Source organism: Bos mutus, chromosome 1, assembly GCF_027580195.1.
Source record: "Bos mutus isolate GX-2022 chromosome 1, NWIPB_WYAK_1.1, whole genome shotgun sequence".
Lineage (NCBI taxonomy): Eukaryota > Metazoa > Chordata > Mammalia > Artiodactyla > Bovidae > Bos > Bos mutus.
In genome coordinates this window covers 41,028,532-41,055,577 of record NC_091617.1, presented here as the reverse complement: position 1 = coordinate 41,055,577, position 27,046 = coordinate 41,028,532, and the positions used below count along the sequence as shown (strand labels likewise).

Below are 27,046 nucleotides of genomic sequence, written 5' to 3'. Positions count from 1 at the left end.
TCATGTCCATTGAGTCAGTGAAGCCATCCAACCATCTTATCCTCTGTCATCCCCTTCTCCTCCTGCCCTCAATCTTTCCCAGCATCAGGGTCATTTAAAATGAGTCAGTTCTTTGCATCAGCCAAAGTACTGGAGTTTCAGCTTCAACATCAGTTCTTCCAACACCCAGGACTGATCTCCTTTAGGATGGATTGGTTGGATCTCCTTGCAGTCCAAGGCACTCTCAAGAGTCTTCTCCAACACCACAGCTCAAAAGCATCAATTCTCCAGCGCTCAGTTTTCTTTATAGTCCAACTCTCACATCCATACATGACTACTGGAAAAACCACAGCCTTGACTAGACAGACCTTTATTGACAAAGTAATGTCTCTGTTTTTTAATTTGCCATCTAGGTTGGTCATAACTTTCCTTCCAAGGAGTAAGCGTCTTTTAATTTCATGGCTGAAATCACCATTTGCAGTGATTTTGGAGCCCCCCAAAACAAAGTCAGCCACTGTTTCCCCATCTATTTGCCATGAAGTGATGGGACTGGATGCCATGATCTTAGTTTTCTGAATGTTGAGCTTTAAGCCAACATTTTCACTCTCCTCTTTCACTTTCACAAGAGGCTCTTTAGTTCTTCACTTTCTGCCATAAGGGTGGTGTCATCTGCATATCTGAGGTTATTGATATTTCTCCCTGCAATCTTCACTCCAGCTTGTGCTTCATCCAGCCCAGCATTTCTCATGATGTACTCTGCATAGAAGTTAAATAAGCAGGGTGACAATATACAGCCTTGACGTACTCCTTTTCCTATTTGGAACCAGTGTGTTGTTCCATGTCCACTTCAAACTGTTGCTTCCTGACCTACATACAGGTTTCTCAAGAGGCAGGTCAGGTGGTCTGGTATTCCCATCTCTTTCAGAATTTTCTAGTTTATTGTGATCCACACAGTCAAAGGCTTTGGCATAGTCAATAAAGCAGAAATAGATGTTTTTCTGGAACTCTCTTGCTTTTTCCATGATCCAGCAGATATTGGCAGTTTGATCTCTGGTTCCTCTGCCTTTTCTAAAACCAGCTTGAACATCAGGAAGTTCACGGTTCACATATTGCTGAAGCCTGGCCTGGTGAATTTTAAGCATTACTTTACTAGCGTGTGAGATGAGTGCAACTGTGCAGTAAGTAGTTTGAGCATTGTTTGGCATTGCCTTTCTTTGGGATTGGAATGAAACCTGACCTTTTCCAGTCCTGTGGCCACTGCTGAGTTTTCCAAATTTGCTGGCATATTGAGTGCAGCACTTTCACAGCATCATCTTTCAGGATTTCAAACAGCTCAACTGGGATTCCATCACCTCCACTAGCTTTGTTCATAGTGATGCTTCCTAAGGCCCACTTGACTTCACATTCCAGGATGTGTGTCTCTAGGTGAGTGATCATACCATCATGATTAATTGGGTCATTTTTGTACAGTTCTTCTATGTATTCTTGCCACCTCTTCTTAATATCTTCTGCTTCTGTCAGGTTCATACCTTTTCTGTCCATTATTGATTCCATTTTTGCATGAAATGTTCCCTTGGTATCTCTAATTTTCTTGAAGAGATCTCTAGTCTTTCCCATTCTATTGTTTTCCTCTATTTCTTTGCAATGATCACTGAGGAAGGTTTTCTTATCTCTCTTTGCTATTCTTTGGAACTCTGCATTCAAATGGGTATATCCTTCCTTTTCTCCTTTGCTTTTTGCTTCTCTTTTCACAGCTATTTGTAAGGCCTCCTCAGCCAGCCATTTTGCTTTTTTGCATTTCTTATTCTTGGGTATAATCTTGATCCCTGTCTCCTGTACAATGTCATGAACCTCTGTCCATAGTTCATCAGGCACTCTGTCTATCAGATCTAGTCCCTTAAATCTATTTCTCACTTCCACTGTATAATCACAAGGGATTTGATTTAGGTCATACATGAATGGTCTAGTGGTTTTCCCCACTTTCTTCAATTTAAGTCTGAATTTGGCAATAAGGAGTTCATGATCTGAGCCACAATCCGCTCCCAGTCTTGTGTTTGCTGACTGTACAGAGCTTTTCCATCTTTGGCTGCAAAGAATATAATCAGTCTGATTTCAGTGTTGGCCATCTGGTGATGAGTCTTCTCTTGTGTTGTTGGAAGAAGGTGTTTGCTATGTGTAGAGTCTTCTTTTGTGTTGTTGGAAGAAGGTGTTTGCTATGACCAGTGTGTTCTAAAAAATCCATATGGAGCTTATAAAAGATATAATTTTGAGTTTTTATAAATATGATAAATAGATTTCTCGATGACCCCATTTTTATTTTGAAAAATTTATAGAAATTCATCAAACAGTAACCTAATTGGTTTTGCAAATAATGAACAAAAGCAGCCTACATCAATTATTTCCATCAGTATATGTTAGCAACTCAATTCCTTCCTTACTTCCTCCAATCAACTTTTCATTGGTAAATAGTAAAAGGAGTTACCTATGAAAAAAGGTAATACAGAAGACAAGAAATAGGAATATTTGACTCTAATACTGAAGTAAAAAGAGAATTCTCATAATTGACTTCATATTAACAACCATTCTTAAATGTCATTCATTTCTACATTCTATCTTCTATTTTATTTTTCTTTCAGCTCCCCAAATAAATACTTTGGGAAGTCAGTTTACATCGTAAGTCATTTGGTTTATTTCTCCTACAGGTGAATGTACTGACATGCAACTTTCAGTTATCAAGTCTGGAAGACAATTAAATGGACCTTGTTTTTATCAACTTCATGGCTGGTTTTAAGTAACTCCAAAAATGATGATTCTCCTTCCACCTGGTTTAATAGGAACTCTGTCTCAAAAGGTCAACAATGGGTATCATCAAATGAAATAGCTGACCACACCACAGTATAGAACTTTATAAAATTATCAATTATATGCAGCCTGAGGGGAAAGGAAATTAAGTTATTTGGTTTAAATTCTATTACTTTCACTCTGATTTTGCCTATCACTTAAGTGGACTATAGTCATAGGGTCACAAAGTCAGACATGAGTGAAGCAACTGAGCATGCATGCATAGGTATATTTAGTCTCTGTGGCTTAAATAAAACACAATCTAGATTAGAAAGAAAATTTTTGGTAAAATTTGGTAAAATCTTTTAATAAAACTTAAGTAGCTACTGGAAAGTCAGAAACTTTTAAACAATATGTATTCACTTAAAAGTTTATTAATCAGTCTACATTTCAGAAAAACAAAAGACAAGAAAATGGAAAATTCTGAAATAAAGATCTAGATAAAGTCTAAATCAAGATCATTGACCTAGTAGTCATTCTTCTAGTACTAGCTGCCACAAACTGGATTAGGAAAGTTGGTGGGAGGAATATATATTAAAAAAAATTTTTTTTTAAGCCCCAAACAATATTCCATCTACAGAAGTATTTTATGGCCTTCTACCTGCTCAAAGAATATTTATTGAATACTTCTAGGTCCTGTGTTTGGTGATTAGAATACACAGTGTGATCCACCCTTAAGAAACTCAGTCTCAAAGAAAGAAAGAGAAGTGACCGTTACAAACTACAGGACAGTGTGATAAACATGAAAAGTGGGACATACATGGGAAAAAGGAAGAAGAAAGTGCCTAACTGTATCACTTGGGCAGACCATACTTTACGTCAGGGACAGATTTCACGAATCAAGCTCCAGAAACATGGATCAGAAAGTTCTGCACTCATAACCATTTAAAACACCTGTTGAGACAGATTTGTATTACAAATGTCACACTTGTCAGAAAGCTGTATCAGAGCCCAGTAGGAGCTCAACATTGGGCTACCAATAGACATATAATTGATATTTGGCATCTGATCTGGTGAGGAGATACTACAGTCCGTGGGTACAACTACATTGTGAATGTACAAATATTGTGTATAACATAGGTATTCAAGGGCTTTGATACGTTAATTTGAAAGTACATTAACTCAACTATGGGCTTTATCCTTTAAAATAATCACAAAATTAAAAAGTAGGTGACAGTGATAAAGTATGAGAAATATGCAAGTAGAGAAACTGCTGCACTGATACTAACTCGACTTACATAATCTGAGTTTACATCTGCCAATTATTGACTGATACAGGTTAGACCAGTAAATCAGGCAGAGGAAGTCTTACTACTAACCAGATATCTAATTTAGGGCCAAAATACAAGGTATACAAGAATCAAACAGTTTGACATTTGTTTGGCATCTTGTATAAACTGCCTTTCTCACGGCTATTACCTTTAATTCACTCTAACTTACAAGGTTGATATTATGTCTATTGTGAAATCTAAGAAGTCACTTAGTCCATGATTACAATTAGTGATTTGAGTGATTTTTGCCCCTAAAAATGGCAGTAGTGCTGTATTGTCTAATATTATATCTACAAATTTCATATATAATGGGTAAACAAGGTTCTACTCTGTAATACAGGGAACTATATTCAATACCCTGTGATAAACCATAATGGAAAAGAATATGAAAAAATGTATATGTATTACTGAGTCACTTTGCTGTATAACAAGAATATGGGCTTCCCTAGTGGCTCAGTCGGAGAAGGCAATGGCACCCCACTCCAGTACTCTTGCCTGGAAAATCCCATGGACCGAGGAGCCTGGTGGGCTGCCGTCTATGGGGTCGCACAGAGTCGGACACGACTGAGCGACTTCACTTTCACTTTTCACTTTCATGCATTGGAGAAGGAAATGGCAACCCACTCCAGTGTTCTTGCCTGGAGAATCCCAGGGACGGGGGAGCCTGGTGGGCTGCCATCTATGGGGTCGCACAGAGTCGAACACGACTGAAGCGACTTAGCACAGCAGTAGCTCAGTTGGTAAAGAATCTGCCTGCAATGCAGGAGACCTGGGTTCCATCCCTGGGTTGGGAAAATCCCCTGGAGAAGGAAATGGCAACCCAGTCCAGTACTCTTGCCTGGAGAATTCCATGGACAGAGGAGCCTGGCAGGCTACAGTCCATGGGATCGCAGAGTCGGACACGACTGTGTAGCTAACTTTCACTTTCAGTCATTAATACAACATTGCATTTCAACTACTTCAATAAAAATTAAAAAAAACAAATAATTTTAGATTGTCTCAACTATTTTGAATGTTATATGTTGTGGAGATTGTGGATTCTATTAAATAATTCCAAAAAGTGTTGCAATTTTCATTTTGTAGAAACATTTAATTGGTTAAACTTCAAACTTGAGTTTGCTCACTGAGGACACCAATCAAATCTCAGTTGACTATTTTACCCTTAGTTGAAAACTCCGGGAGTTGGTGATGGACAGGGAAGCCTGGCGTGCTGCAGTCCATGGGGTCGCAGAGTCGGACAGGACTGAGCGACTGAATTGAACTGAACTGAAAGCTGCTTTGAATTTGCCATTTGTTCATGCATTGAGGCTTAGCTGGAGACTTAGGAAAGTTTATGCTCAGAATTTTAGACCCCCATTGTCTGGATCGCTCCTTTACTGAATGCTCCTCCCTTCACTTTGCAGTGGCTTCAGTTGTCTCATGGTTTGTACGCTCTTCCTCAGGCCAAAAACATGGCCAGTTTTGTCTGTTTAGCCACCCCACACTGTGACTGTGGCCTGTCCTCAGGCTAAAAGGCTCAAAAAGTGAAACTCACCCCATACCAGTGCCTTCTTCTAAGTTTCAATTCGCCTCTGAAACATGCCTACTTCTGTTCATTCTCTATAACTTTCAGGTAGTTGGAATTTTTGTTGTTGGCCAGAATTTTTAGTTAACTGTAGGAAGGCTGGACTATTAGGAACCTAAACGATCACTTACTGCTGGCCCAGGAGCTCATGGTTAGAAGCTTAAGAATATCTTTAGGAATAGAAGTTGAATGAACTTATGTATGTGTGCTCACATACCACCAGGGAAGCCTGAATAAACGTATAAAAAGAGTTAATCACTGAATAATTTAATATTTAGATTAACATAATCAAAATTAACCTTCATTAACATTCAGGATTTAATATGCTCCCAAAATCTGTGGACCAAGACAAAAATTACGTATAATGTTGGCTTACGTGAGGCTTCCCAGGTGGCACAGAGGTAAAGAATTCATCTGCCAATGCAGGAGACGCAGGTTTGATCCTCGGGTCAGGAAGATCCCCTAGAGGAGGGCATGGCAACCCATTCTAGTATTCTTGCCTGGAAAATTCCATGGACAGAGAAGTCTGGTGGGCTACAGTTCATGTGGTTGCAAAGAGTCGGATACAACTGAGTGACTGAACACAGCACATTGGCTTACATAGCCATCCATTCAAGAAATGTGGACACAATATATGCCATGCAGGGTGCAAATAAATTCCTTGCACTTATTTACAGAGATGTGGATGGACCTAGAGACTGTCATACAGAATGCAGTGAACAAGAAAGAGAATAAACATCATATAATATTGCTTATATGTGGAATCCTGAAAAATGATACCAATGAACTTCCCTGCAAAGCAGAAATAGAAACATAGGTGTAGAGAATGTATGCATGGATACTAGGGGTGTGGGGGTGGGTGGGATGAATTGGGAGAATGGGATAACATATATACACTACTATGTATAAAACAGATAACTAATGAGAACCTACTGTATAGCACAGGGAATTCTACTCAATGCTCTGTAGTAACCTAAACGGGAAGAATCCAAAAAATAGGGGATATAGGTATACATATACCTAATTCACTTTGCTGTACAGTAGCAACTAACACATCATTGTAAAGCAATTATACTCCAATAAAAATAAATTTAAAAACTTCATGAGGGCAGAAATAATTTCTATACTAAAAAGTCTACAAACAACAAATGTTGGAGAAAGTATGGAGAAAAGAGAATTCTCTTATCCTGTTGGTGGGAATGTAAATTGGTACAACCACTATGAGAACAGAATGGAGGTCTCTTAAAAAACTAAAAATAGAGTTACCATGTGGCTCAGCAATCCCACTCCTGGGCAAGTATCTGGAGAAAAACATGGTTTGAAAGGATACATGCACCCCAATATTAAACTGAAGTGCTATTTACAATAGCCAAGACTTTGAAAACAACCTACATGTCCATTGATAGATGACTGAATAAAGATGTAGTCCAACTTAAAAGGAAAGCAACAGAAGTAATCAAGTTAAAAATAAAGGAAGACAGATAAAATTTGGGTGAAGTCTGGAGATAAAACTTGGGGAAGGCTGGAAAGATGTCAAAACTAGGCCTATCTCCTTTCAAATGGTATATTAGGGTGAATGCAGAACAGCAACCGATTTTTAGCAGGGAGGGTTGGGGAGAAGGAAACTCATAATATTTCATATATATCCTAAAGAACACTAGACTAAAAATGATTGGAAGGCTTGTAAATCGTTTCTTCTACCATGTACAAGAACCATGTTTAATGTGAAAGTAAAAAAAGACTGAAAAGAGAGATAGGAAAAAAAAGATGCAGTCTGTATATATATATACTGGGATATTACTCAGCCATTAAAAAGAAATAATGCCATTTGCAGCAACATGGATGGAACTGGAGATTGTCATACTAAGTGAAGTCAGTTAGAGAAAAATGAGTATCATATGATATTGGTTATATGCAGAATCTAAAAAAAATGATACAAAACAGAAACAGACTCACAGACTTAAAGAACACACTTATGGTTACCACAGGGGAGGGGTGCGGGGGAGGGATAAATTTGGGTTTAGTGAGTTTGGGATTGACATGTATACACTGCTATATTTAAAATAGACAACCAAAAAGGACCTATCATTACACAGGGAACTCTGCTCAATATTCTGTAATAACCTAAAGGGGAAAGAATTTGAAAAAGAATAGATACTTGTATAACTGCATCACTTTGCTTTACACCTGATACTAATACAACATTATTAATCAATTCTCTTCCAGTATAAAATAAAAAAAGAAAAAAAGTCCTAGAGGAATACTTCTCAAGCTTCAGCATGTATTTTACCATAGGTGACTGGTGAAAATTTGAGAACATCGTTGGATACAGCCTAGGTTCCTCAGAAGGCAGTGCTGAAGTAAAGAGATTTTACATTATTTTATTAGGAAGTAGAGTTATGGGAAAGGACGATTAAGCCAGTTAGGAGAGTGGCAATACAAAGAGATATTACTGAGCTGGATGCTGTTAAATATGACTAATTGTTAGAGTCAGAGGACATATCCCAGAAGCTATATATAGTGAGTCTCAAGACAGTCCAAGATTAATGGGAAAAATAGAAAAAGGGAAGAATTTATCCACTAGTTCTGTCTCCCACTTGTCAATGGTTCCCCAACTGGGCTATATATGTTTTAGAATGGTAGTGGTGGGGACATGGGAACAAAAATAGGGCCCTCTGCACCTACATATAGTTGGTTAGAGCCTATAAGCAGTGGCAGCTAAAATGAGATGGTGAGTCTGAGAGAATCTGAAATGGCTCATAAAATGTGTCTGAAGTGATACATCTTAAAAGACATCTCTGATTACTGGCTTGGTTTGAGGCAAAGAACTATGAAGTACTGTGGCCATATTTTTAACCATAGGTCCCTTTGGGCCAGGCTAGGTTGTGTCTGCTTTGACACTTAGTAAAGAATTAAGCCACTTAGAAGTTTCCAGGTGACCTTCAGTTAAGGCTAAGCTTTCATTCAGCTGCTTTGGGGCAACAAAATGGCAATGCCATATCATTCAATTAAATAGAATATGTTAAGACTTTTCATAGAGAACCCTAGAAACTTCTATACTTGCTTAGAAAACACTTTAGAAAACAGTAGAGAAAAGGATCTTAGTGAGTAGATATTCAAAACAAGAGTGACTAGGAAGTGTAAAAAAGGGAAGATGAAATGCATCAGCTTCCTCAAAAAAGGATTACAGAATAAAGACTCAAATATTCAAACACAGTTGTTGCCTTTGAAATCAAGGTCATGCACACGTTTCTAAAATAAGTACTGAGTCAAATTCTAGAATAATTTTGAGGAAAATGAAACAACTTTTCTAATAATTCCTGAGAGTTAGCCCAGATCTAAGTTTTAACCAGGGCACCACTGCCACCTCCAACACCATACAATATTCTGTAAGGAGGAAGAGAAGGTATGAATTTGGATTCCTCCTTTATACTTAGAGAGTTTACACTTGCAGTTACACTATTTTTTTCTGATTGCAGTTGATTAGAGGATTATCTTAATAAATGCATATATATCAATATTAACTTATGCTTTCTGAAGAACAACTTGAAGCAAAGCTAAAGGAAAAGAGATGGAGAAAAACCTTGAGTTAACTGCATAATTTCAAGGTTTCCTTAGAAAAAGACACTCTTAGCATTTTGGTTTTTCATTTTCTTAGGAAGTGACCTTAGGATGTAGAAACTCTTCCTCAGTTTGCTTCTGGAAGGTAGGATACGTAAGACAGATAATTAAACAAATCTAATGGATCTATTAAGTTAAATGCAAAGTACTAGAAAATGTTTAAATGTAAATAAAGTCTTCTTTGTGGCGCTAGTAATTCTCTTACATTAATAGGAAATACAGACTTCCTTGTAGTCCAGTGCTAAGAATCTGCCTGCCAATGCAGGGGACATGGGTTCAATCCCTGGTCCAGGAAGATTCCACATGTCACAGGGCAACTAAGACCATGCACCACAACTACTGAAGCCCATGCCCTCTAGAGTCCATGCTCCACAAGTGAAGCCAACAATGCGAAGCCCGCGCACCAGAGAGCTAGAGAGAGCCTGCATGCAACACTGAAGACCCAGCACAGCCAATAAATAGTGAATAAAAATAACTTAAAAAATACACTTGCAGACTTCTTAGACATAGTTGTTCCTTGAATCCTATTCTACTGTAGAGCAAACCCTATTCACAAAAAAGACTTAGTGCCTGCTTGCTATGGAGGGGATGCTTCAGAACTGTCCTGATTTCTTTTTAGAAAGAACTGCAGTCTATTTCTTAAGTTTATACCCACTTCCCACACAGACAAATTTTGTGATAACTATTGATAGCTCTGCTTATTATATTTGAAAGTCTGATTAGTAGAAAAATATTGCCTCTTACCATTATAGAGACAAACACAGGGTTTTAGTGAGCAAACATAGCATTAATATAAAACAAAATTCTGTGCTAAGATGTATTTCAAATTAGAAAAACAGATTTTAACATTAACAAGACACCATGTTGACACAGGGTCTTGAAAACTATTTTATTTATTCTCTAAAAATCTTGTCCTCCTATGCATAAATGAATAAAATTATTTACAGTATGAGGGTTTAAAAATGTAAAAAGGGATGATCAGTGATATTTTATGAATCTAGAAAAAAATTAAACTCACTGAATGAGTGGACAGTATTTAAGATACTTATAATCCAGTAACTAAAAAAATGCAGTAAAAGTTTCCAGAAATGGCAAGAGCTGATGTATCACATTTAACAGGCTCAAAAAACAACAAAGAAAAAAAAAAAAAAAAAAAAAACACAAACCTACAACACGGAAAGGATAACGTATCTGTAAGATATTAAACCTGCCCAAGAAAGCCTTGGGGAAAAAGTTAATGATCACTGCTGTGAGTGAACTGAGAGCTTCCTATGACCTTAAGATATGCATTCTGATACATACACATGCACACACACTACAATGAGCCTAAGAAAATAGAGCTTAAATGTGAAATTGGCTTTAACTCCAACATTAATGATTACCCTTAATTGGAAACATAACTCTATCTCATTAATATTTTAATACATGAAGTGAAAGTTGTTCAGTACTGTCCAACTGTGTGACCCCACGGACTTGCCAGGTTCCACTAGTTATCATTTACCTCAAAATGTTGGTAAACTTGAGAAATCTAGAAGTCCAAATCAGATGCTTGGGGATAATCTGTGTGATTAAACTTTGCAACTTTAACATGCCTGATATTTCAGAATTTGCCCCATCTATTTGCCACCCTTTTAAAGAAAAGGAAGGAAAAAAGACTTCAGAGGATCAGGACATCAATATAACTGGTTGGGGGGCCACAGAGGGGTTCAAAGAGCATCACTTTCAGGACTTCTCTGGTGGTCCAGTGGTAAAGAATCTGCTGGCTGATAAACAACAAACAATTAACTTAAAAAATTTAAAAGGGCATTACTTTTCAGCCATTTGAATCTAATTGTTCACCTTTAGTATAATTATTTAAGAAAAAAGTAGGACTTCCCTGGTGGTCCAGTGGTTGAGAATATGCTTGCCAAGGCAGAGAACACGTGGGGCAACTAAGCACAAGCCTCACAATCACTGAAGCCAGCAAGGTCTACAGCCCATGCTCTGCAACAAGTGAAGCCGTTGTAGTGAGAAGCCCACACACCACCACAAGAGAAAGCCCAAGCGCAGCACCCAGCACAGCCAAAACTAATTCTTTTAAAAAAGAAGTAATTTTAAGTTGCTTCATTTCACTTTAGAATGATTTTTAGCTTTCTGAGAGATTAAGAACACAAATTACGGGGACAATTTAGTTTAGACTCAAAATGTGGAGTCCTCTGTTTATTTGCAGTGGAATCACAGGCAAGCTACTTAACTTCCTCTGCCTCACCTTCGTCATCTACAATAGGGGTCGGCAAAAAAAACATAAAATTATTTACTGTCTGGGGCTTTGCATAAAGCCCCAGACAGTAAATAATTTTATGTTTTATGGGTCACAAAAACATAAAATTTTGCTTCTTAAATAAAAAATATGTTGCTCCTTAAATAAAAAACTCTTTAAAAATGTAAGTGTAAAATTTACATTTAAAAAATATGTAAAACCATTATTAGCTCAAGGGCCATACAAAAATAGAACAGTAGTTTGTTCATCTGTGATCTACATAATAGAAGTAAATGCATTTATCTTACAGAGTTGTTACTAGGATTAAATATGAATTAATATGTATATGTAAAGTGCTTAGTGCCTGGCACACAATAAAATATAAAAAAACATAAAAAAGTTTATTATTACTACTATATTTCTAACCAAATTTTATTTTCAAAGTACCTACTGTTCCTCTATGACTTCTAGCATCACATGCTGAATTGAAATTTGGAGAAGAATTTAATTTGTTCTTTTTGGTTTATTCCAAATCACCAGAAAAAAAGCTTAATACTATGTGTCCATGAAGCAGCCATGTGTGGCATTAAAATCGAATGATCAAATGCAAGAGTCAGTAATGGTCCTGAGACAATTCCTTGAAAACCCCAGAAGGAACATCCTTAATGAGAAAGATTCACCATACAATGTATATAACTAAGTTACCTGAAACATTTAATCAAACACAATAATCATTTCTCAAAGTATTTCCTGCCAGTCATAGAAATGAACAAATCTATTTGAACATCCACTTAAGTGAACATTTAATATTTGGTTTAGTTTTTAACTAAGAGAAAGAATGAAATTAAAAGACACTTGCTCTTTGGAAGAAAAACTGTGATAAACCTAGACAGCATATTGAAAAGCAGAGACTACTTTGCTTGTCGGTCCGTAGAGTCAAACTATGGGTTTCCCTGTAGTCCTGTATGGATGTGAGAGGTGGACCATAAAGAAGGCTAAACATTGAAGAATCACTGCTTTCAAACTGTGGTGTTGGAGAAGACACCTGAGAGTCCTTTGGACAGTAAGATCAAACCAGTCAATCCTAAAGGAAATCAACCCTGAATATTCATTGGAAGGACTGATGCTGAAGATATGAAGCTCCAATACTTTGACCACCTGATGCGAGGAGCTGACTCATTAGAAAAGAACCCGATGCTAGGAAAAACTGAGGGCGAGAAAAGAAGGGGGCGGCAGAGGATGAGACAGTTAGATGGCCATCTCCGACTCAAAGGACATGAGTTTGAGCAAATTTCAGGAGACAATGAAGGACAGGGAAGCCTGGCATGCTGCAGTCCATGGGGTCGAAAAGGGTCAGGCACCACTTAGCGACTAAACAACAACAAAGAAGGAATAATCAGAAAGCAGAAAATATGCACCAAGTCAGTTAAAATGCACAGTATTTTAATGTACCAGAGTTACATGCAGGATGTATTTGCCTTAAGTTTTCTCAAAGGTAACTGCATATATTTATAGAAATTACAACATGGTGGGCTGAAAATTTCAAAGGAAAAAAATAAATAATCAGAAGATAATTCATAATTTTTAGCAGACAACCTACAAATGAAAAATATACACAACTCGGCTCTTTTGTGATTTATAAGGCATAGGCTGAATAGGGCCACAGTATAAACATTTAAATGCAAAATATACAATAGGCTAACTTTTCAACATTTTATGAGGTGTCATTGAAATGTAGAGCATAATGAATTAATTTTTGTAACACAATGATGTCTAAACATAAAAAAACATTGCTTTAGCCTAAATACATTTTAATTGCATAATATGTTAAATACAAATGCAATACCCTCAGTGTATATACACTTATATGGCATGCTGTGACCACTAAAGCCCAACTTGCTTCTACATAATCTTTAAATGAAAATAGAGTATGAATGGATGCTTATAAACTAGATTTGGAGATTATGGAAACAAAGCAAACAGTCAGTACCCTCTTCTATATATTTGCATAGGTATGAACTACTGTAGTTTGTGGAATACTAATTAGCTCAGTATTAACATAGTTTTAAGAATTATTCTTATCATAGTCATTTCTGCCCAGTTTAAAATTTGAAGTGTTAAACAGACTTAAAACAAAAAGCAAAAATAAATAAATAAAGCAGTAGTCCCTTGTCTATGACCTCCTCCACACCCATCCTAGTCTCCCACCCCAGAGAAGATTTTTCTATCCTTTTAGCTATTTTTATGGCAGATATCTCTATATTTCTAAAATCAGTATTACTCTTAGCTCTTGAATCATCTATTTTAAACAGATTGTTTTGTTCTGAATCCCAGAACCACCATTTACTAGCTCTGTGACCTTAAACAAATAACATTTTTAGGTCCTTTCCTTGTCTATAAAACAAACACTAGAATCTACTACATAAGGTTATTGTCAGGATTATATGATGCAAAATACCATATGTGTAATAATATTTTGCTCAAAATACAATGACAGCTATTATTATTGTTACCTTATGGTAGCTTAAGGATTTGAATTCTCTTACACCACCACTTTTTCCATCCTCCTAAAATAGTTATAGCATAACAGTTTTTTTGTTGAATTGCAGTGTTTTCATCTTCACATCTTTTTTATATTTAAAGCAACTCTAGATTAATAAGACTCACCTTGTATCCTCATCAAAACCATTTATGAGAAGTTGGCAAACTAGCTAAAATGCTGGATCACTGGAATAGTCTGGGTAATTTTCAATTTGCCAAATTTCAAATCACTGGGACTTCTGGACTAAGAGAAACTGGATTATAGAATTTTTACTATAGTTTTAAAGTTATTATATTCAAATCTCTGTGAAACATGCCACTACTGTAGTCACTGTAATACACCTTTATTACTCACTTACCTTTTGCCTTCTGTTTCTTTCATTTTCACAGCTAAGGATATTTAAGATGCTATGTACTGTATATTACAGTTTTTCTTTATATGGTATATTTTTCAGGATTTACAATACTGCTTTATCCACAGTTCCCCAGTGATTGATTAAAAACAAAGGCTTCTATTTAGTGTTTACAATTTCAAGTAGTCTCTAAGTTGTGAGAAGCAACACAATTTGCAAACAGTAGGTGGCAGAAGTATGTTTAAAATTCTAAAGAACATTTTTGCAGCAGTTCATGCACAAGAAAATCATAGTTGATGAATCACAGTCTATTTTAACAAAGTACCACAGTAAACTGGACGCAATTTAAAGGAAGAAAGAAAAAAATCAACTGTAATAATTAATCTTAAAATGCAATATTTTCATTCAGCCAATGAAATAAATTAGACACTATGTAAGAAAAGATGCTCAAATTTTCCCTCATTATCTTTTAAGTTCTCTGAGGATAAGCAACATGTTTTATTTACCTTATTATCACCATTGCCTAGGACAATGCCAAACTAGTATAGATACAGAGATATTTCATATGTATTCACTGAATAAATGAATTCTGTTTAACTTGGTCTCAGATAATTTGCAAATGTTTGACAGTAAAACACCAAATGCCATGTTAACACAGCATTATTCTTTTTTGGCATACAAAGCACACTAGTTGGTACGTTACATTTTAGGTTATGTTGATGGTGACATATAGTAAAGCTTTAATATATATTAATTTACCCAGGAACCCTTATAAATATTTAAAGTTCTTTTTCACAAGCACATCATACCACAAAGTCATATCATAAACTATATTTTTTGACAATTAAAAAATAAAATGCATTAAAGATATCATTAATCATGATGGGGTACTGAGATAACTCTGACTTTATAAACATTCTAATTACAATCAAATGTAGACCTTTACCAAGAAGTTGATAAATCTAGGGAGGGAACTCTTTGGAGGGAAGATTTAGTTTTGATATAATTAATGGCCAGATTAGCATACCTGAAGTCCATTCTTCTTAAAAACCTCATTAAGAGTCCATAAATGCAAGTAGAAGATTATAAAGTATTCTTACATGTAAAGACACCTTTAAAAAATGTAAAGTATTCAGTTTGCCTTAATATATATTTCTTCAACTGAAAACTGTTGAAGTTTCCAAATACTATTTTTTCATGTCTTCACAGACTGGATCTGATCTGATAACAAAAACCAAACAAAAAATTATTAGTCTCTACAGGGCAAAATCTACTTTCTAAAGTAATCAAAGACAAATCTATAACAATAGGTAGAAACCCATGCATACAACTGCTTTTTTTTAAAAGCACAATTCGTATTATAGTTTTTCTTTTTATCACTGTACATGCACCCAATTAGTCAACTAGTTCTACGAGGCTTATATTAAAAATTCAGTCCCTTGCCTCATCCCTTCTTTCTCCCTTCACAGGCAACTACTTCCAACTCCTTTTTAGGTGATTACCTCTGTATCTCTAAATAATACGCTTTTCTCATTACTTCTTGAACGCAATGTCACATAGGGCTTCAGTTCTCACACATTTGTACACCATCTTCTGCCACCCTCATGATGCTCCCAATACTCCCATTTTCCTAAAACAGTAATGTTTTATGTGAATGCTACTCACTGCTGGGACAAGGGATAAACTTCAGTTTTTTCCTTTCTTCTACTATATTTTGCTTTCCCTGCAGTGAATAATTGCTTTTCATCCCCAACCCTGCCTTTTTTTTAATGTAACTAACATTATACTTCAATCCACTACTCTCACACTGTTTCAGGCTTTACTAGTATGAGGCATAAAACTGGTCAATCTTCACCTTCTTGAAGAACTCTCCATCATAGTCTTGTGCAGACTCTTTAATCTGACCCAGCTGTTCTCCATGCTCGTCCACGTATTTTCATATGAGATCTTTCACTATTACTCTAGGATCTCTTATTATCATCCTAGGGGTTCCTTCACAACTTTCTTGTGCAGATTTCCCTTATTTCATGGTACCTTATTTTTTCTTCTTGCTTTATTCCTTTGTTTTTGACAAGTATACCTCTGTGGCTACTTTAGTATTAGTAAACTGTATAGAAAGTGAACTCTTGAGACTTTACATGGCTGAAGATGTCTTAATTCTCTACAGTTACAATACACTGATACTGCCTGAGAATATTATTTTCTCCCTAGATTTTTCCAAGCACTGCTTCCAAGTGTTGCTGGTGAGAAGTCTGATGCTACTTTGTTTTCTTATCTAAGGAAATCTGCCAATGATATCTCTTATTTTCTTCTCAGGAAATATGGTGAATTTTCCACCATCTTCAGTGTCGATTTTAATGATGCACTTTGGCGTGGGAATATTTTCATTCACCGCCTTGGGCTCTAAAGGGGTGTTATAACTAAAAACTCATCATTCAGTTCTGGAAAATAATGTTTTATGATTTGATGACTTTCCACTATTTTCTCTGTTCTCTTTCAGAAATTCTTACTAGGATTTTGGGCCTCATAAATGACTCCTTACTTTATCTTTTCTCCCCCCATTGTCTTTTTCATACTTTCTTAGAGAATGTCTCTATTTTATCTTCTTTTGATTGAGTTTTCCATTTCTACTTGTTGTTCAGTTGCTCAGTCGTGTTGACGTTTTGCGACCCCATGGACTGCAGCATGCCAGGTTTCCCTGTCCTTCACCATCTCCTAGAACTTGCTCAAACTCATGTCCATTGAGTTGGTGATGTCATCCAACCATTTCTACTATTCTATTATTATTTTCCAAGAATTCATATTCTTTTTCAATTAGTATTCTTGTCATATTCATGAAAGTAATACATTCTTTTATCTCTTTGAGGCTACCTTTAGCGTTTTGAATAGCGTTTTGAAACATTCTCCCTAAATAGTCTTTTTCTAAACTTTTTCTTTTTCTCCATAATTCGTAATGTTTTGTCTTCAATAGCGTTTTGAAACATTCTCGAATAGCGTTTTGAATAGCGTTTTGAAACATTCTCCCTAAATAGTCTTTTTCTAAACTTTTTCTTTTTCTCCATAATTCGTAATGTTTTGTCTTCAAATACTTGGCAATACTTTGCTATCTTCTCATATGTATAAGTGAACACTATAAAGTTGACTGGAATTTCGTTACATGTGTGAGGCTTGTCAAAAGTAATCTTCATCCTAGTGTATAGCTAGGCCATTTCCTTGAGAATTTCTAATGTTTAACACCTTTAGATCTTTTCTCTTAGCTGGTCTGACTCCTCAAAGCTGGCTTCTATCTTCTACCTATTGCCAGTGTCTTCTAGGAGAATCAGGAGAAAGCAGAACATGGTTATAATCTTCAATATGAAACTTTCATTTACTCCTCATTTTCAGTTTAGCATTCCAACACACAGTTGTGCTCACTGCTCTCCACTCCAGAGATACTATGCGACTCTCTGCAAAGAATGAACCTTCAATCTTCTTCTCGGGCACGGATGTATATCTGTGCATTTCCTTTCGGTCTCACCTCGTCTTTATTTCTAATTTCCATCAATTCCTGAGCCTTTGAAGAGATCTGCAATGTAAATTAGGATGGTTTCCAGCTTTTTCCAGTGCTAGCTTAGAATTTCACTCTTTCAAGTCTGTTAAGTTATTCAACATTCATCACATATTTGGCTTCAAAATCTGGTTACCATTTTTGTCACTCCTATTCTTTTTGTCCTCAGTCTCTTCACTCTTAGTGAGATTTGAAGAGGGGATGAAACTAAGTGTGTGTCCAATCCTTGGCTTTTCAATGGAATGTTCCTAGTTTATAAAATTCTTATATAAAAACTGGAAGCATTATAAACTTTTCCCATAAGATAAAGTGACTCAGTGAATAAGTTTCATGAGTCATGTGGGACGATGTTTTGTTTTCTCATAAATATTTAAGTTTCGGAGCTAGAAAACAACTTACACTTCTGTGATAGTTTCTATATATTCTCTGGTGGTTTTAAAAAATACTTAATAGTCTACTTATGGATTCTTGTCTTTGGGCCGTAATTGACAATCCCTCCAAAAGAGAATAGAATCAGGGCACAAAATGTGTCATTTAATACTTTATTCTCAGTTTTTCAACCTTAAATTTAAAATAATAAAATTAAATTGATCCAAAATGAACCAGGGCCTTCCTGTTTATGATGTTCGGAAATTTCAGAATTTTGCAAGGAAAATGAAGAGATTTAAGTTCAGAACATCTTTCAAAGATTTACAGAAAAACTTCTTGATAGTAAGTTAGCAAGAAGAGGCACAGACTAGTCTCCTAAATTTACTGCTACTTATTTTGCAAGGTAGGTTTTCACCTGTTTTCAAATCCAAAGACAGGAGCATCAAAAATATAAACTATTTACTATAACATAGAAATTATGAACAAAGGATCTCCTACTCAAAACCAAACTGATATAGTTTTAAATCTGCATACTAAGTTTCCTCTTCTGTTAAACAGAGAAGTTACATAAAAGGATAGGTAAACTGAACATTTTTTGAGTGCTTTCTTAAGCTAGGCACTTTAATAGAGAGCATTTCATTTAATTTATATGGCAATTTTAGATATTTTATTTTTTAATTTTAAAGATGAGGAAAATTATCTGTATAATATAAAGACATTAGTTAATAATTAACAAGTAGTGGGAATATATCTGACAGACTCAGAAGTCCACGTGTTTTTTACTTCTACATCATGCTGCCCACATAAAATGGGGATACTACTACTTACCTTGCAGAGAATTGTAAAGTTTACATAAAATAATATGGCGACACAAGGGCACAACTTTTTTTTTCAATAATGTATCCTTCTTATAGAGATTTGGGAGTTAAGATACAAAGATAATGGATCAGAAAAGTCAATGACAAAAATTAGAGTTGGCAAGTGGCATTGTGATGTTGGATCACTCCTGACACCTAGTGGCCTTATTGTTACAGACAAAATAAAAAGATGTACAATTTAAAATCCAGATGACCATCACTTATTTTCAATTAAGTACTGTGCTTTGTATTTTTTATTATGGGTTTCCATTCACACTATATCTCTGCTGTGAGCAATAATAAGTACTTAAAATAAGAAATAAAGGTTGACAATATGTTTCTAGTGTCTTCTTTAGAATGTTCCTTTGTAATCTATTTATGTGGAATCAGTCCCATAAAATGGTCACTTTGATCACTTCTTTACACAGTCTGAAAAACTAAATTGTTGTGTTCAAAGAAAAATCCCACTAGTGATTCTGAGAACTTTTAGAGGTTCTCAGTCAAGTTTCACTTAATTGTAAAACGTAACTAGAAGGTTCTTTGCAGTGTAATGGTAAATGGCATGATGACTATATAAACACAAAAGAGGGAAACCAAAATACAGCAGTCTGTGCAGTTAACTAGAACACATTTTACTAATAACACAAATATTTATTAGATATACATTTATAGTACTTTGAACTAAAGAAATATTATGTCTCTATGTATGTAAGTAGGCTACTCTTAAAATCCACCATGACATACAGTAGAGAAAAAAAAATCACATATAGCTCGAATAAAAAGAATGTGTAGAAGAAATTAAATTTATAGCCACAAGACCACAGCTCATGGATTAACAAGTTAATCTCATTATTCACCCTTATTCAGGGCAGGGAGGTTCCTAAAAGAACTCATCCACTGTCCTGCTCAAAAATGGAAATTTTTTTGCCTGACCTTCAGGGTCCTATAAGAAGAAGGACTTATAGAACTTGGTTTCATGCACATTCACGTTTTATTTCTCTGTGTGGGTCACTGTGCTTCAAGCCTTTCCTGTGTCTTGTGGACAATGTAACCTTAGGGAAAATGATAGATCTTAATTTAATCCCTGGTATAGTAAGCTTGTACTGTGATAGCTATTTTGATGAATAACATATAGAACTGTGATATATAGAAACACTAATAGAATACCAGTATATAAAGTACTAAATATGAGTACTAAAATTTGTAGAAACATGCCATGTATAAATGGAGCTATATGTGGAGTACAGCATGACTCTTGAAAGACACATGCCACAAAGATTTTTATTGACAGCAGGTCTAAAATTTACCCCAAAATTCAAATGTGCTTCTATTACTAGATCTGACAGAAACTTATTGCTATAAATTAAAATTATATTCTAGAGTTGTCATGTATATTGATATAAGTAGTTTTTATTTAAATAAATCCTTTATAAAAATGTAATTGAAGTAAATGGAGCAAGGTATTGGATACTTACTGTATTGTATTTTCTGATAGCAGAAATAGATGGAAACAAGAGGGAAAAAGGCAGTGATATAATAAAAATAAAATGTAAAAAAGGACAGAAAATGTGACCGGAAAGAAAATAAAGGCTGAAGATGCAGTTTTTTATGATGTACCTTGAAGCCAGTCTACACCTTCTTGCAATCCTTCTCCTTTTATGGCATCACTAGCACTGAAATAAAACCAACAGAAAAATACACATTTCATCAAAAAACTGTAAGAATAAATAATTACAATTTTGCCATATGGCAAATTAATATATTTAATAACATATCTGAGCAAAACTGGTTAAGTACTGAAACTGAATATACATAGGATATAAAAGTCTGAGTGCTTAGGATCAAGACATGAGAAAACTGTTTATTAATTTACATAGACATTTGTAAAAATATATCATTAAAATCTTACTATTTTAGGACTATTACTTGGACTGGCATTAACAAAACATATACTTTGAGTTATTCTCTCAGTAGTGGGATTATAGAGCACACCATCCTACTTTCCCCTACCAGCCCCAATGATTCAATAGCATTTATTTATTAGAAATACTTTACTTGGGTTGTAATTTAGCCATAGGATGGAGTGACTTTATTTGAAATGAAAATTGATATCTAAAAGGCATAAATCTGTAACTCTGGTAAACTGGTAAAATAAAAAAATCCCAGTAGAAGTCAATCATAGTTTTATATTTCTTGGTTTTACAAACCTCAATAGGTTGTTTAACTCTTTGGCCTTCAGTTTTTGCTTCTGTAAAATGGGGGAATATTACCACTGGCCTCATGTGATTATTATAAGAATTAAATATTTGAGATATGCATATAAAACATTGAATACAGTCTTTTCATTGTTGTTCCATTCTTGAAAGTAAGTAAGCCTAAATCCTTGTGACATTATTTTATAAATAATAAAAATTAAATTATATAAACTAAAACAATAAAATGTAGAGGATTTTTTGAGTATGAAATAATCTTTTTCTAAGACTCTGACAGTTTCTCATGTTACTGATATAATTATCTAATAACAATTAGTATACATAATTAGATTTTCTGTATGATTAAGATTGCTTTTAGTATGCTGAAGCATGATTTTAAAATGTACTAAATTATCTTAAAACAATTAATTTGATTCTAATAAAAAGAGAAATTACTTTCAAGGAATTATTTATTGGACCAAGAACATGACTTACAGAATTATTTTAAAATAGGAAGGCAGAAACAAATATCATGAGATATGCAAGCAAGATATTCAAAGCAAACTATGGATTACCTTTATTAACAGCAAAACATCACTAACTGAAATACTTATACCAAGAATGATCAACATATTGACTTTTATCACAAACTTCTAGTACCACATAAGAGAACAGTGCCATGAAGAAACCCTTAAATCTTGCACTTTTCCTAATAATTCCCAAATATTTAAATTCTACCTTTCCTTTCAAATAAATTATAAGACTCATAACTGGAATAAAAGCCAGAGTCTTCACCATTTTCTGCAAGGCACTATGTGACACAGCCCCTGGTTATTTCTCAGGGGCCTCATCTACAATTTCCCCCTACCTCTCTGTTCCAGCCAGCAAGGACTTCTTGCTGTTTCCAGACAACATCAGGCACATTCTCATCCAAGAGCCTTTTCACTTACTGGCCTCTCTATCTGGAAAAGTTATTCCTCCAAACCTTTGTGTGAATTGCTTCTTGACTTCAATTATATCTCAGAGGGAGACCACATTCATTATTCTTTCTCTTACTATTCTACTTTTTTTTTCACCCTCCCAACTGATGTTTTTATTATCTGTCTCCCTCTCAAGATAGTAAAAATGCAAAAGCAAACATATATCACTCTAGGGACTTAGTCAAAGAATACATGGGAAGAATTAAAACAGAATCAGACTTGAAAATCAGAGTTGATTATATGTTTAGTAAAATGGTCAAAAATTAACCAAAAAAAAAAGTCCAGACTATACTTCTCTATAATCTCTCCTTTACTACCCAAATTTATTTGTACCTAAGGCAAGAGAGATGCAATATTTTATCTCTGCACCACTCAGCATTACTTTTTTTCTTCAAAATTAAAGGAGAAATTTATTTTTAGTTCAAATAAAAACCTTAACAAGTGAAACACTAATTGGAACTTAGATGTCCAGTTTGAATTAAGAAGTCAAAATTTTAGACAAACTTAAAAGAAAAACTTAACATTCTTCTACAAGATGTACAGAAAATGAAGAAACTGGCAATATGCTCTGTCCATATCCTTATAACATCAGCTATTTTTTTCTCTTACTAAAATAAGTTAAGGTGTCACAAATAAATAAACCTAATAGAATTCAATAGCTAATTATTAAGGAGAAAGACATTTTCCATTTGCAAAATTAATTTCTACTTCAAAATTAATAGGAAAACTATATCTTTTACTAATTAAAATTGACCTGTATTTTGAATGTTGTACTTTCCATTAATGTAGTCAGCACACTTAGGGCAAAAATTAAATTATTCTACTTTAGATATTATCATTTTAAGCATGATTTACAAAACTAGAAAGGTTCTACCTTAAGATAGTTCTCTACACCAACTCCCTCCTTTCTTTACCAACAAAATACCACAGAACCTCAAATTCCAACTCAAGAATAATTTAGTAAACACTGACTTTTCCTCTGATTTCCAAAGTAAGGAGGGTTTTACTCATGATATGTGGCCTTAGGTACTGAAAAATTTCAAAGGATTTCTCAAGTGCTATAGTATTACTCTTTCAGCACCATGGTTAGCTCTTAAAGTTTTCCTCTGAGTTCTATCACTTCCTTCTTTCCTAGATTTCTTTGCCTCTGTGTTCAGCCTTTCTCTATAGAGAAGTTTGGGGGCCAGGGAGAGGTGAGGGCAGGGGTGAACAGAGGGAAGCTTAATGTAACATAAGGTGGTGGTGTAGTCACTAAGTCATGTCCGACTCTTGTGACCCCATGGACTGTAGCCTGCCAGGCTCCTCTGCCCATGGGATTCTCCAGGCAAGAATACTGGAGTGGGTTGCCATTTCCTTCTCCAGGGGATCTTTCCGACCCAGGACTCGAACCCGGGTCTTCTGCACTGCAGGCAGATTCTTTACCAACTGAGCTATGAGGGAAACCCTCATAGGGTAACATAAGGTAGCAGTAGGCATTAAAATACTATCTAATATGTAACTTCTGGTTATCCTCATCAGAATATTTTGGCAGAAAAACATACTGGAATTAAAGATATTAGTAAGAAACTGCTTTCCAAAAAAAATGTATAATAATATCAGACTCTAATTATTTAAGAGTTCAGTTTTACAGTATGTCCAAATAAGAGATTTTTATATTCTGTTTATTCATATCAACATGTATTTATTGTGTATATCTCCTAAGTACCTATGAGTAGGTACCTACTAAACAGGCACTGTTACTATTCTGGGAGTTAGAGTGAAAAAAATCGATGAAATCCCAGGTCTCATGGTACTAATGGTCTAGTTTAGGAAGACAGACTATACAAGAGAAAAGAAAAAAAAGAAGAGGTCATATGGCAATAGACAAATAAAGCAAAGTAAGGAAAAAAAACACAAGAGATGGGGGTAATGTATAGTGATATTTCAGAGAATTATCAAGAGAGGTCTCTTTCTTAAAGAAAGTACAATAGTAAGCAGGAAAATTGTTTTAAAGAATGATTCAGACAAAGGGAAAGTGCAAATGCCTTGAGACGCAACTGTGGTTGGTTGATTCAATGTGCAGAAAGAAATTAGTGTGGTTGAAGCTGGGTAAGTAAGCAGATTGGTTAATTCTTTTAAAGAGTTGTTTTAGTTTTTCTATCCCTGAAAAGATTTGAAAAGGTTTTAACAATAATATATTACTGAATACCTGCAACACTACAATTTTATAAAACATAAAATCTTTACCTTTCATCCTACCATGTTAAGTCACTTATATAGTGAGCTTGTAAAAAAAACCCTGAAGTTGGAGATTTTTTCAGAATGATAAAATGAAATGTAAATAAAAGACTTTACCAAATATGCCATGGTTTATCTTTGATGTCCTCTAAACACAGCAACTGAGATACTTTTACAGATGTCAATGCATCTCTAAGATCCATTTTGTTTGCAAAGAATAAGATTGGTATTCGACGGTGCTTAATGTCTAAAAGAGAAAATAAGACTATCATCACACTTCTAGCTTTTTATCTTCTCCAAAATCCTTAAAACTGAAATCCACTAAAATTGTCTTCCAATCACTTCTTCCCATATCACACATACATAAACATTTAAAGGCATATACTGTCAAGCATATATTTAAGTGATAATAGAATTTAAAATACACTTCTTCCTAAGGTTATCTGTGCAGTCCGTGGAATTCCACAGGCCAGAATACTGGAGTAGATAGCCCTTCCCTTCTCCAGGGTATCTTCCCAACCCAGGGATTGAGCCCAGGTTTCCCTCATTGCACGTGGAGTATTTACCAGCTGAGCTACAAGGGAAGTAAGATTATCTGCCCTCTTGTTGGAACTGTAAACCAAAGATGGATGAGGGTGGGAGTGGCGGGCTCATTAAACAGTTACTGAACAGCACCTAGCAAAGAGTCAAACATTTTGTTTCATTTTTACTGTCAACACAAAGGAAGAAAACTTCAAACAGAAATATTATAGAAGGAGGATAAGAATGTAAATGGACTAGTCAAAAGACATAGGGTGGCTGAATGGATTTTTTTAAAAAGACGGATACATAGTTTGCCTATAAGAGATTCACTTCAAATACAAAGTAACAAACCGAAAGTGAGAGGATAGAAAAAGATATTTCATGCAAATGGAATGAAAAAAATGGTGGGGCAGCAATGTATATATCAGACAAAAGAGACTTTAAAACAAAACTATAAAAAGAGGCAAAGAAGGACATTAAAGGACAGTGTTCATGGGATCAATTCAAGCAGAAAAAGACAGTTGTAAATATGTATGTACCCAACATAGGCGAGGTTAAATATATAAGGCAAATATTAACAGATGTAGAAATTGACAGCAACACAATAATAGTAAGGGGTCTTTAACTTCCCCCTTCCATCAATGGACAGATCATTCACATAAAAAGTCAATGAGGAAACAGTAGCCTTAAAAGACACATTCAGTTCAGTAGCTCAGTAGTGTCTGACTCTTTGCGACCCCATGAACAGCACGCCAGGCCTCCCTGTCCATCACCAACTCCTGGAGTTTACCAAAACTCATATCCATTGAGTCGGTGATGCCATCCAGCCATCTCATCCTCTGTCGTCCTCTTCTCCTCCTGCCCTCAATCCCTCCCAGCATCAGGGTCTTTTCCAATGAGTCAACTCTTCTCATGAGGTGGCCAGAGTACTGGAGTTTCCGCTTCAGCATCAGTGCTTCCAATGAACACCCAGGACTGATGTCCTTTAGAATGGACTGGTTGGACTTTCTTACAGTCCAAGGGACTCTCAAGAGTCTTCTCCAACACCACAGTTCAAAAGCATCAATTCTTTGGCACTCAGCTTTCTTCACAGTCCAAATCTCACATCCACACATGACCACTGGAAAAACCGTAGCCTTGACTAACGGACCTTTGTTGGCAAAGTAATGTCTCTGCTTTTGAATATGCTATCTAGGTTGGTCATAACTTTCCTTCCAAGGAGTAAGCGTCTTTTAATTTCATGGCTGCAGTCACCATCTGCAGTGATTTTGGAGCCCAAAAAATAAAGTCTGACACTGTTTCCCCATCTATTTCCTATGAAGTGATGGGACCAGATGCCATGATCTTAGTTTTCTGAATGTTGAGCTTTAAGCCAAGTTTTTCACTCTCCTCTTTCACTTTCATCAGGAGGCTTTTTAGCTCCTTTTGACTTTCTGCTATAAGGGTGGTGTCATCTGGATATCTGAGGTTATTGACACTTCTCCCGGCAATCTTGATTCCAGCTTGTGCTTCTTCCAGCCCAGCGTTTCTCATGATGTACTCTGCATATAAGTTAAATAAGCAGAGTGACAATATACAGCCTTGACGTACTCCTTTTCCTATTTGGAACCAGTCTGTTGTTCCATGTCCAGTTCTAAGTGTTGCTTCCTGACCTGCATATAGGTTTCTCAAGAGGGAGGTCAGGTGGTCTGGTATTCCCATCTCTTTCAGAATTTTCCACAGTTTATTGTGATCCACACAGTTAGATCAATTTAATAGATATTTACTAAAAATGCAAATTAAAATTACCAAGAAATATCACCTTACATCTGTCTGTCAGAATGGCTATGGTCAAAAAGAACACAATAAATACTGGTGTGGATGCACAGAAAATTGAACTCTTGTACACTGTTAGGTCAAATGGAAATTGGTGCAGCTACTATGGAAAACAGAATTGAAGTTTCTGGAGAAGGC

The 27,046-nt window shown here is 35.5% G+C and overlaps 1 protein-coding gene across 1 annotated transcript in view; it reads right to left on the bottom strand.

Moving 5' to 3' along the window:
* Positions 1–12,942: 12,942 nt before the first annotated feature.
* Positions 12,943–27,046, bottom strand: part of ARL6 (ARF like GTPase 6) — a 39,536-nt gene continuing 25,432 nt past the window's right edge. The window contains exons 6-8 of the mRNA XM_005908348.3: positions 24,689–24,818; positions 20,800–20,855; positions 12,943–15,630 (exon numbers count right to left, since the gene is read on the bottom strand). Of these exons, the coding sequence (XP_005908410.1) occupies positions 15,605–15,630; positions 20,800–20,855; positions 24,689–24,818 (212 nt within the window). The 3' untranslated portion in view covers positions 12,943–15,604. The remainder of the gene's footprint in view (positions 15,631–20,799; positions 20,856–24,688; positions 24,819–27,046) is intronic.